At 38.3% G+C, this 12221-nt stretch overlaps 1 protein-coding gene across 3 annotated transcripts in view; it reads right to left on the bottom strand.

The window, feature by feature from the left end:
• gsk3ba (glycogen synthase kinase 3 beta, genome duplicate a) overlaps positions 1 to 12221 on the bottom strand; it is an 84258-nt gene that overhangs the window by 49422 nt on the left and 22615 nt on the right. For all 3 annotated transcript variants that reach the window (XM_042334717.1, XM_042334716.1, XM_042334718.1), the window contains one exon: positions 1804 to 1997. In XM_042334717.1, coding sequence (XP_042190651.1) covers positions 1804 to 1997 — 194 coding nt within the window. The remainder of the gene's footprint in view (positions 1 to 1803; positions 1998 to 12221) is intronic.

Genomic DNA, 12221 nt, shown 5'->3' with positions numbered 1-12221 from the left:
GAATGGTCCCAAGATCATGATTCATTGCTCAATTCAGCTCAGCTCCCATTTGTCATTATCTAAGAGGAAGCCATGGTTATCTGTTGTAAAGTAGTGTAGGAAAGTACTGGTAGAATTTAGCACTCCCTCGTGGCCTGTTCTCTCCCTCTTGGGAATCCCAAGAACTTCAATGTGAGGCAAACACGGGCTTGTTTACTGCATTTCAAAATGCACATTCAAAAGACTACACATTAAAAAAATGGGGTAGTTTGTATTAACTGGTTAGCAAACCTGGATCCATTTTGACATGTGGTCACGTTAGGCAATCTAATTAATCTGTGTATTGTCTGGGTTTGTCAGCTGCTTTGATTCAATGACAACACTTGTATAGGCTTCCCTGCATTATGTGATGATGGATGATGTCATTATTATGCCTACTGCATCCACCATTACACCAAATGAAATCTACACTATGATAAACTGTAAAAAAAAAAGATTTTTCATCTTGTCAAATAGGTGGTTTCACAGGAAAAAAATATTACAAATGTTGCAATCCTCAACAAATCCCCAAATCCTTTGATTTAAAGGACGTGATGCAAAAGCTATTCAAACTGGAAATCCTTTACATGGAACATTTGACAATCAGAATGCTAAAGGTTAAAGGCATTTATAGAACCTGAACCACTCTATTATCCACTAGAAAGTGTAGCTTAATCTTCAGAAAATCATACAAGTAAAATATATGCACTTACAAATAAAACGAGATTTAAAATTCTGTCCGCAAAACATTGTGATACAAACAGTACTTCAGTGTTATTCTAATCTGCAATAAATCAAGATAACCACTAATCCAAGGACATTTGATGATGTTCTGTTCCATATAACAATCCAAATCTGCCCGAGGCTATGATTGCTTCAATGAAAGGGTTAACAGTCTTTCAGCATACAAATGGACACGCATTCGAGCTGTGGATCAAGTAATTATGAATGGCTCCTGGACACTGTTTGAACAAGTCAATGCAGTTCTTTGCTGATTGACAGACCTTCAATATTAAGAGAATTGAACCAATATCAATCCTGAAATTACCAACGACTGGGCATAACACGGTAAGTCTTCTGCAGCACTGGGCTGGATGGCAACTTGTCAAGTCAGTAATGAGCATTTCAACCAAAGACAGATTCAGGAATTTGTTTGCTGAACAGGATTTTTTTTTTACATTTAATGTTGAAGACATTTAACACCCATCATGTTCAGTTAGGCATCAGCTGGATGGACTGTGTGCAGTTGTGAACACCTAAACGACATCAGAACCATGGAAAGCTGCAGACATGTGGTTCACATGGTTGGACCGGCAATGTGTAGGAAAGGCTTGAAAAATGTCTGATTGGGCCCGTTTTCATTGGAAAGGAGATGTTAAAGTCAGATCTAAGAAGTCTTCACAATTCTGAAAGGTTTTGAGAGGATAACTAGTGACATTATTCTCTCTTTGTTTGGTAAACTGGTCACAAGGGGCACCTGCTTAGTATTGTTATTGAAAGTACCAAGAGACTAGAGTAGCTTTCATGCGGGCACAGAACACTTTGCCGTTCAAATTGAGCCCATACCATTTTAAAAGGAATCAAATATGCAATTTAAAATACGAGGAAAGAGCAAGTGAATTGGGATTGGAGGTTTGCCGATTTGGGCCAAACAGTCTCCTCCATGATTCTATATTTTTATTGCACCTTTGTCAGCTTCAGGCCTAGCTTCTTCCATGCCTCCAAAAACAAAAAATTTTTTTTTTTTTTGAAGATTTGAAGCTTTTTTAAAATAACATTCCTTACCTTAAATCTCTTGTCCTGCAAAACCTTCTTGATGGCCACCAGCTCTCCTGTATCACATAGTTTCGCCTGGTAAACGACTCCAAAAGAACCATTGCCAATAACCTTGGTATCGGTGTAGCTGACTTCCTGCGGCCGGTCTGGCCCTTGTCCTGGCGTTGCCACTACTGTTGTCACTTTACTACCATCTTTGTCTCCTGGTCAAAAGATAAAACACAACGTCAAAAACAACATTTAAATTGGTCAAAATAGCACCAGTTTTCAAAGCATACACATTCTATAAAGAATGTATTTGGTTGGGGATGTATAACTCCAGTGGTGCTAGCACTAGCTTCGTGCTCAATGGGTTGACAGCCTCCTTTGCTTTAATTTATAGCTTTGTCAGTAGCATTGCCTACGCAAGTAAATTATGACAAAAGTCCTGAGAAATTTTCCAGAAATAGCCATTCATCAAAACAGAACACCTAAAATATAACTCAATCCTTATTCAGCATAAATATATTCAGTACAAGTCCAGTTTTTCAGAACTCTTACCGTTCTAGATACTGATTGAGACCAGATGACATTTAATATGGATTATTAGTTTGAGGCTAAAGCTTTTTTGGTGAGGTAAAAGTAGGAAACCTAAATCCTCCCAGAAAAGCTGCAAAAAAGAAAATTTATGCCATTTCATTATTTCCCTGGGAGTTTTAGGTTTCCACTCTGAGCCACCAGATTTCTCCGTACTTGTACTCATTCCTGTAAAGGAACAGTCTTCTACAGCTGTTAGCTGAGTATCCTGCCACCTCTTATCATACACCACCAAGCTAACTTACATTGGTATAGTTCCAGACACGATTGAAAAATAATAATAATCCTTGCATTTGGTATAGCACCTTATCACGTCTTTGAGATGTCTCAAAGCGCTTCACAGAATATACTGAAAAAGTGAATTAGCTGAATATTTTGTGGGCAAAAGCAGCAGCCAATTGCACACAGCAGTGTCCCACAAACAGTCGTGGATTGAAGTGACCAATTTATTATTATTTTTTTTTGGAAGGAATTGTTACCTCTAGTAAAGCGATCTGCAAATCGACTAACAATTGGATTCCTACTTACTGCTAGGTAAACAGAGGAATGCGGAGTACGGAAACTTGTCCAACATTTAACCCTGACAGGAATCGAAACCAGGTCGCTCGCTTGTGAGGCGAGTGCTCTAACCACTGAACTAAAGGACTCCAAGATCCAATTTAATGGCACACCATGGTAAAAGAGTTTAGCCAGACATCAGCGTTAAAGAATTTGACCTAAAAAGTGTGGCAACATGGACAAAACTTCCTAGAAAATAAGTCTACAATACACACAACAAATTAAATCTATCTGGAAACAAGGCACAATAACCATATAACATTTCAAAAATCTGAAAATAAACTGCACTGATCTTTGCTATCGTCAACTTTCCCGAGACTCCACAAGGCTAAATTCCTGTGAGCAGGGTATTAAATTCCTTGAATCAGTGAATCGTGCAATGTAGTTGTGCCTGCTGACTTCAACTGATAAATACAAAAGATGGGCCACATTTAACTGCAGTGTAAAACTCACAAGTCATAAAATGTGGGCAAAAATAGAATCTACTTGCCAGAATTTAGAACTCACAAATTCATGAAGACTAATGTATTTGATATTGCAAATTACAATCTGCCCAACTAGTGTTGGGAGTTTGGGTTGAGGAAATACATAGCATTGCAGCAGCACAATTCCTACAAGTTTAGAAAGGAGTTTAAAAACATTACCAAGCCTCATCCCAATGTGACAGCAGATGTATGGACAAGGATGGAGTTGAAAGAGGAAGAAAAGTTGAAAGCTAGAATATGGTGTTGAATACTTTAGATGTGTATTTTTGAAACGCTGACAGACAGACGGCATGCAGCCTTGTACAGCTTTCCAATTTACATCATGTGGAGTCCTGTAGCATAGTGGTTGGCGTGCTCGCCTCGCAAATGAGAGGACCTGGGTTTCATTCCCAGGCAAAGCGAAACGTTGGGCAAGTTTCCTTATTCTGCAAGCCTGTTTACCTAGCAGTAAGTAGGAACCTGGCTGTTAAGCGGATTAACGGATCGCTTTTCTGGGGTTAATAATCTCTTCAAAAAACAAACAAAAAAAATTTGGTCACTCAACAATAATAATAATCTTTGCATTTGATAAGCCACGACTGTTTGTGGGACACTGCTGTACGCAATTGGCTGCCGTGTTTCGCCCACGAAATATACAGTCAATTCCTGTACAGTATATTCTGCAAAGTCTCTCAAAGATGTGATAAGATGCTATATCAAATGCAAGGATTATTATTAGTCACTACACTTTATATTAAATCCCATGATGCCCCTTGAGACGTTTGATGACACAAGAACCAAACCAAATCCAAGGATAATTATAATTCAATTTGTCAGTAAGCCTCTCTCAAAGTACTGACCCTTAAATGAAGCACTGACCATTCAATAGCTCAAGTAAGACAAATGGTATTTTTAAGATCCAAAACTCAGATAATCGAAAATCATTCACTTGGTGTTTCTTCATAAGAAATCAACACCTTACTGTATAAGACATCCAATGCTATCCTATCCCTCTACAAACAATAAGAAAGACTTGGGAGAATAAATTGCATTTGAACACATTAAATGAGATTAATGTTAGGGGGTTGGGGGGTGGGGGAAGAAGCTCATATGAGTTTCAGAATAGCCTGAATTTAATATCTTAAACTAGTATCAATTCAACGAATAGAATGAACCAGACCAGTTTGTGAAAGCATCCACCAGTTGAAATTAAGATACCTAATTGGCAGTTACACTCCTAACATCACGTTTATTTAATGTGTAGTCTTTGTATAGCATGTTACAAAGCTGACTAACAAAGAAAATAAAGCCAAGACTGCATATTTGCAACACTTAAAGAGACACTGACATAATGAAATTACATTGAATTATTAAAGAGGTTTTGGAATGGTATATCATAGCTACACAAGTACAAATATACTCGTGAAGCATTTAATATGCATGTGTGCTATACAAGTGCAAATTGTCCTCCCCATACTTCACCAGAAGGGAATTTTGTTGTACATGTTCATTTTGTTTGGGGGCAGTTGAAAGTGGAAATGGTAGAAGCAGTTTTGTATGTTGCTCAAATTTGTTCCAAACTCAAATAAATTATTGCAAAAACTGTCAAGCTCATTCTTTAAAGAAGATACAATAGTTTCTGTAGGGTTTTTTTCATTCCATTTATTTGATCAGCATTAAATTCTTATAAGATATAATTCAGTAGAGTTCAGCCTAATGACACATATCCAAGTTGTGAAAGTATAAAAGTGAGTTATGAGACTTTAGGGCACCCCATACTGTAATTTACAATGCTTAAGCATCATAGGTTTTCACTCAATAGCANTTTTTTTGTTAAAAAACACTTATTTTCGTACACAAACTATTCTGAGCACAAGTCTTAACAATGAAAGATGTGAATTACTAACGTAAGCAAGATTCACTCTTGCCGAATTTAACTTGTTCAGCAGGAAAATCCTTTACATTGCAATTCTACACAAATTGCAAACTTAATGTTTTGTATCGTTAGAGTTCCTTGAAAATCTTAACATTAAGAAATTAATTAAGAATTCAAGCATGCAAATATCCATACAATATGTGAAACTTTGATCATGATGCAATACTTTTGCCTACAATGTACACAATCACTACAAGTTACAATACTGTAAAGTGCTGAGATATTCTCTTGACGTGAAAGACCCTATATCAAATGCAAGCATTGTTACCATAAACAGATTATAGGGAGCAATAAGGATGGAAGGCATGTTAAAGACCCAATAGGTATTTTAAAGGATAAATTGGAAAAGATGCAATACAGAAGATCAGAAGTGGGCAGATATGCTAGTTTTAATTATGAAGATTGATTTGAAAAACGTGGCCGAATTCCAAATCCATTCATTTAGCCTTAAGAATCTAAGAAGTAGAGCTAGAAATATGAGGAAACTCAATTGAATTGATAAACTGCAGATGGGATTATACCAAAACCGTCATGGAGGGAAAAAAATAGGCAAGACTCCAGTAAATATTGTAATGAGCTCTAAAATTGCTGGAAAGCAAATGCTATCTTGACATTCAAGCAAACAGTGATACATTAATCGGAAATTAGACCATTTATCCTAAAATCTGTAGAAGAGAAAATGTTTTGAGAGCATCATATGGGATGCCATCTGTGCTATAAGGAATATTCAGCATGGGTTTTGAAGCTTGAATTCTCCGAGGAGGTAACTAACGGATGTGCAATCAAGTTGACATTTATTTACTCAGATTTCACAAGCATTTTTTAAAATTTCTACACGTACGAGAGAACAAGATTCTTTCAGTGAAAGTATAAATCAGCGGTAACTTTCCCTAAGAAATGAAGGCAGCAATTTTAGATAAAACAATTGTTATAGCCTTATGGGTAGTCTATCAAAACGCCAAAATAAAGTGGTAGCCAAACAAAACCACCAAGTTGCCTATTTCTGAATAGACGAACAAGTAAGATTAATTGAGGCAAGTCTTAAGTATGAAGTTCTCGTCTGATGAAAACAATAGTTGAGACATAAGCTTATTTATTAGCTCCCTTACTAGACTCGACTGCCAGACGTCTCGACTTTCTAGGCACTCCTCAACCTGGTGTGCTCAGCTTAACGTCTTGGCAATGGCAGACAAGCTCTAACAGCTGCCACGTAAAGTTCAGTAGGGTGACAAACCTCACGTCGACAGACCATGCCAAAAGTCCAAATACCTGCCATACCACACCCTCAGGGATTATAATCAAATTGACACCAATAACAAAACTGACAGTGGATTAGACTTTCAGAATAAAAATCTTGATTTTGTTTTTCAAACTGTACCCTATCAGTCAGTGTTTTATTCACATGAGCTGAATATTTAACATCTGTATTTTATAGCATGTAGAACTAACTTCACTTTATAAAAGTTCAGTTGAGCAAGAAAGGCAGTTCCACAGCAAAAAAAAAAGAAAATTTTATGCTGAGCACAATGCTCGAATACTAGCACTTGTCAATAGAAATGCAATCTAAAAGGCAAATGTCGAAGCCCTGCTATATTCAAACTTCTCTTGCCCCGTGGTTTTGCAAACCACTGAGGTATTGTAAATGACTGATCAAGCATTACAATGCAGGAAAAGCAAAGAATGCATTTGGACATAAATTTAGCTAAAAACAGAACTTATAGGCAGCTCTTATTTGCTTAAACTTTTTTGGTTTGTGTGAAGAAAATATGAAAGAGTGAGAGAATGAGAAAAGAACTTTATAGCTCATGAGCATCAGGAAATAAAAACAGATTCTACTTGTCTAAATGCCAATAGGTTGTCAAAAAGGTGCCACTGTCGCTGCTTGTTTGGCATCTGCTGTTAACCAAATATAGAAGCAGAATGACTCCACAGATTTTAAGTTCAACAACATTAGCCTTTCATAAAGATCTAGGTTTGAAGAGATGCTGGTTAGGGTTAAAAAATATTTTTTATTCATTCTGGCTGAATGAAAGAAAACACAAAATACCAAGATTAAGTGCGACTGTATGCTTGCACAAGTTGAGAAAATCTCTGTCTCTGCAACCAATTTTCATCCCAAACTAGATTTAAAGCTGAAGTTGCTTTCATTCAGTAAATAAAATCAGGAGCTATTAAATTCATAAAAGTAGTTTATACAAAAAAAATTAGGAACAGATTGAACCTACCATCCTCCAGAAAACCCAAGGACTCTTGAAACATAAGGAATCACCGAGCATTAGTATTAAACAACAACAACAAGATTCCATTTATTGAGCGCCTTTCACGTCGGGAGGACGTCCCAAGGCGCTGTACAGTTGGGTCAGGACCCGAGCAGGGGGGAAATGGTCAGGGTGAGGGGAGGGAAGGGAGGGAGCGAGGAGGGGGTAGAGAGTCGAGAGGGGAGCTGAAGGCGCGGTCAAAGAGAAAGGTCTTGAGACCGACCTTGAAGGAGGAAAGAGGAGGAAGCAAGGCAAAGGCACTGGGGGATGGAGTTCCAGAGCCTCGGGGCTGAGAGGCTGAAGGCCCGGCCACCGATGGTAGGGCGGTTGGGGCGGGGGACGTGGAGCAGACCGGAGCCAGAGGAACGGAGGTAAGTAGGGGGGATAGTAGGTCGGAGAGGAAGGAGGGAGCAAGGCCGTGAATGGCCTTGTAGGTGAGGGTGAGGATCTTGAATTCGAGGTTTGGTCTTGTAGTCATCTTATTTTTGTGAGCTTGGGACTTGAAACAAAAGTCTATTTTCTTTTGCATAACTGTTCAGAAATGTATGGAACCACAAGGTCCTCTGGCTTGATGCATTTAAGATTGACCTTCTGCTCTTTCAGTCATTCCCATGACTCAGTTTGAGTTGCATTAGGTTTGGTTACAACTCAATGTGCAAGATTTCTGTAACAAATCGGAGCCCAGAGAAAAATGAATGACAAGAGCAGTGCTAATTTCAACTAGAAAAGGTTGGTATTCTTTTACTGGTTTCCTGGTCAAAAACAAACATTTAAAAGTGAACAAATAAACCTTGTTACACAAAGGGTGGTGAAATTTGAGAACTCATTGCCCCAAATCATTTGAAGTGTTTAAGAGTGAGAAATAAAGATACAATAATAATAATTTGATATAGCGCTTATCGTGTCTTCAAGACGTCTCAAAGTACTTCAGTCTCAAAGCACTTCACAGAATATATTGTAAAGTGAATTGATTGTATATTTTGGGGCGATATGCAGCAGCCAATTGGGCACAGCAGTGGCCCTCCCACAAACAGTCATGGATCGAGTGACCAATTCATTATTTTTTTTGAAGGAATTATTACCCCCGGAAAAGCAATCGGTCAATCAACTAATAACTGGATTTCTACTTACTACTAGGTAAACAGGCACGTGTGAATTACGGAGACTTGCCCAACATTTTGCCCTGCTGGGAATTGAACCAAGCTACAGGACTCCCTCAGGACAATATCACCAATTTACACACCGACTTTCATGTCAGGACATCCCAAAGTGCTTTATCCTGCTCACTGGGAACCCACGCTTGCTAACAAAAGGGGGAGGGGAAGGAAAAAAATGAGGAACAGAAGGGAAAGGTGGGGAGTTGAAAAGAAACATTACAAAGCAGATTTCAACGGGTGAGAGAGTGGAGGCAAGGCACAGGGACTCCCGGAAAGAGTTCCAGAAATTGGGGACAAAGTGGCTGAAGGTTTATCTACCGGTGGTTAGGTAGAGAATGAAGCAGTCTGTTGAGCTGAGGAAGCGGGAAGGATAGACTCGCAGAGATAGGGTAGTGCAAGGCCATGGAGATATTTGAAAGGACAAATTTTTAAAATTCAATTAAGATGCTTATATTGCTCAAATATTATGGAAGCAATAGGCTGCCATGAAATAGTACAATGGAGGAACAGGTTTGATGGGTCAAAAGCTTAATTCTGTCCTTATGGAGGTGGAGAAGAAAGAGGTGGATGAAAAACAAGAAAGCATTGGGCACAGTTGATAAGAAACTGAAAAGCCAGTCCACCTGCCCTTCTGGATCATCTTTCATCTCTTGTGTGCTAAATCCTGCTCATACACCTTCTCCCCTCAGTTCTCATATGGAGAAGAATCCAGAGTTAGGGGTAGTTGAGCAGCTGCAGATGTATATAAAATTAACTGTTGACATCTACCCAAAAAAATGTTTACACTCCATTTTAGGATTATGAAAAAAAATTGTACACATGTTTATACCAGGTAACAAAATTTCAGGCAAGGAAGTTTTAAGATTTTGGATGCTGACTGTCTCCAGTTAAGAGTGGCCCACCGATCACTCTGAAACAACTAAAACATCTGCCTTGCAATTAAAAGTACAATAATAATAATCCTTGCATCTGATATAGCATCTTATCACGTTGTTGAGACGTCTCAAAGCGTATCACAGAATACCCTTTAAAGTGAATTGACTATATTTTGTGGCCGAAACACGGCAGCCAATTGCGCACAGCAGTGTCCCACAAACAATTGTGGATTGAATGACCACATTTTTTTTAAAAGAGGATTATTATCTCCAGAAAGCGATCCATCAATCAACTAACAACAGGATTCCAACTTACTGCTAAGTAAATAGAGTCGAATGGAGTAAGGAAACTTGCCTGAGGTTTTGCCCCGCCCAGGAACTTATTGTTGCCTTATTTTACATTTGCTTTTCTGAAGGCAACTGACTCGGACCAAAGTGGCCAATCTGAGTGACCAAGAGTTATTAGCAGGTTAGATAGCCATTGAGAACACATCAGTCGTGTCAATTCTTATTCTCAAAGATATATGTGCACAATTCCCAGTAGGATCCCTGGATGGTGATTCAGAGCAGCAATTCCTTTTTGACTCCCTTCACCAGCCTTCAAAATATTATCTTGGGTAAATGGTAGCAAATAATCACAAATTGCTTTTGGTGTAGCCTAGGTACAGTGAAATCAATTGAACTTCCTCAACTCTAGCCTGAGAGATCAGCTTCAAGACTAAGAATCAAACCTGCAACTTTCAGGCATCTATTACTCACTGACAAACCAGGCGGAATCTTTGCCCATCGGCCCATTTGGCCATTTGGGGAGTTTGTGTTGCAAGAATTGCGCCAACATCTTTAGGCAAAAAATATTTTACTCAAGGGGTTATCAGATCGAGTTATAGAATGTTCTACATATTCTCAGAGGCTTGCAATTTTCTTTTACGTTTCTTGTTGGTCCATGAGCTACCATTTTCTTACCTTTAGTGGCTCCATTCTTTGTGCTCATGTGTTGACATTCTTCTCCTCATCACTTAAAAGCAATTCACCTCAAGTAATCTTAGACAGGAGACTAAAAAAGGCATGCAGTCCAACAGGTAATCACTGCCTCACCAATGCAGCCTTTCATCCGCCATTTGAATATCACAACTACGTCATTGGTTCTCTGATCTTCCCCCTTGTTTATCTTAAGTTCCCATTACATACACTTGTTCCACTTCCTTGTCTCCAACTTTAATTTCAACTTTGCCAGGGTGTGAAGATTGAAATTTCTCTGGTCCTCTTGCATCTTACAGGATTTTAAAACTTAAGTACAGTAATACATTCCTTGTATTGTCAAAATTGGTGGAGTCATGTACTGAGTAACTGGTTAGTCATGTATCATTATCTTGGACCAGGAAAATCTTTAAACCACACATCAAGTTCTGTCGTGCATCTTTCTCCTTTGACCCTTTATGTGCAACTAGTGATTCTGATCAATGCACAGTCAATTCAATCATTCAGTCAAATTTAAGTGATAAGCAATTGACGCACATAATCTGCTAATTTAAATATACCACAAACAATTTTCCAACAGCATCTTTCATGTAATTTGAATGTCTCAATACTTCATACAAAGGTAATAGGGATCACCAAATAGGGAAGTGGTTTGGGGGGATGTTAATTAAAGGGATGGTCAAAGAGAAGTTTTACATTTTTAAAGCAGAGAAAGGGTGCAAAGCAATGGATTTTGAGAATGTACCTGAGATTGGTGGTATAATGGCTAAAGGCACAGCTTTCAATGGAGAAAGTGAGAGACCAGCAGTAGACTAGTCAACAGACTCGATACCTTCAAAAAGATACACATTTTCTGACCACAAGTGTTTTATGAAACTTGCACGCCTGCAATGCTACAGGTAGAGGCGCACTCCTCAAGTAAAACATTAAGTAAAATATAATCAGTACATGACCTTCCAATCCATTGTTACAAACAAGCTATGATATATTCAGAGAATGGTTAGTTACTTCCAAAGCAAGTATGTGCATCTTTTTAAAGACGCAAATCAAACCCTTCACCTGATTGTTTCAGTAATGGTAAGAGTGCAAAAGCCATCTTACTCATGGATTTCAAGACTGGTGCTGTAGTTTTAATGTTACAGCTGAAATATGTGCTCCAAGGTAACAACACCTATTCTCAGGTCAAGCCAACAATCTTGTACGTTTTCACTAAATTCAGTTAGCACAAGGTCTGTTCTACATTCATAACGATTGCACAATCAGCAATTCACATGCAGCTATGTCAATAAGCCTGTTGCAATGAAGTGGCCCAATGATATACACCCACAAAAAATTGAAATGAAAATGTGAAAAATAAACAGATTAGTGACAATCGAGACACTGGTTGTTATGTTATCATTGGATAATTCTGCAACTAGTCTGTGACAGATGGTTGGTTGAGAATCAATATCCAGAGGCAAAGATTTTCAACCACCTAAACTTCTCATTATTTACATGGAATTATACCTAGTGTTAAGTACTTGCCCTAAAGTATTAAAGAGGCATTTGGTAAAATATGTTTATATGTAATTGAATTTTATACCAATTTTTTTAAAAAAGGGATGAGGGGGTGGAAAAGAGGAGAG

The sequence above is a fragment of the Callorhinchus milii genome, unplaced genomic scaffold, assembly GCF_018977255.1.
Source record: "Callorhinchus milii isolate IMCB2004 unplaced genomic scaffold, IMCB_Cmil_1.0 Scaffold4, whole genome shotgun sequence".
Taxonomy (NCBI): domain Eukaryota; kingdom Metazoa; phylum Chordata; class Chondrichthyes; order Chimaeriformes; family Callorhinchidae; genus Callorhinchus; species Callorhinchus milii.
This window is presented reverse-complemented; position numbering and strand designations above follow the sequence as displayed.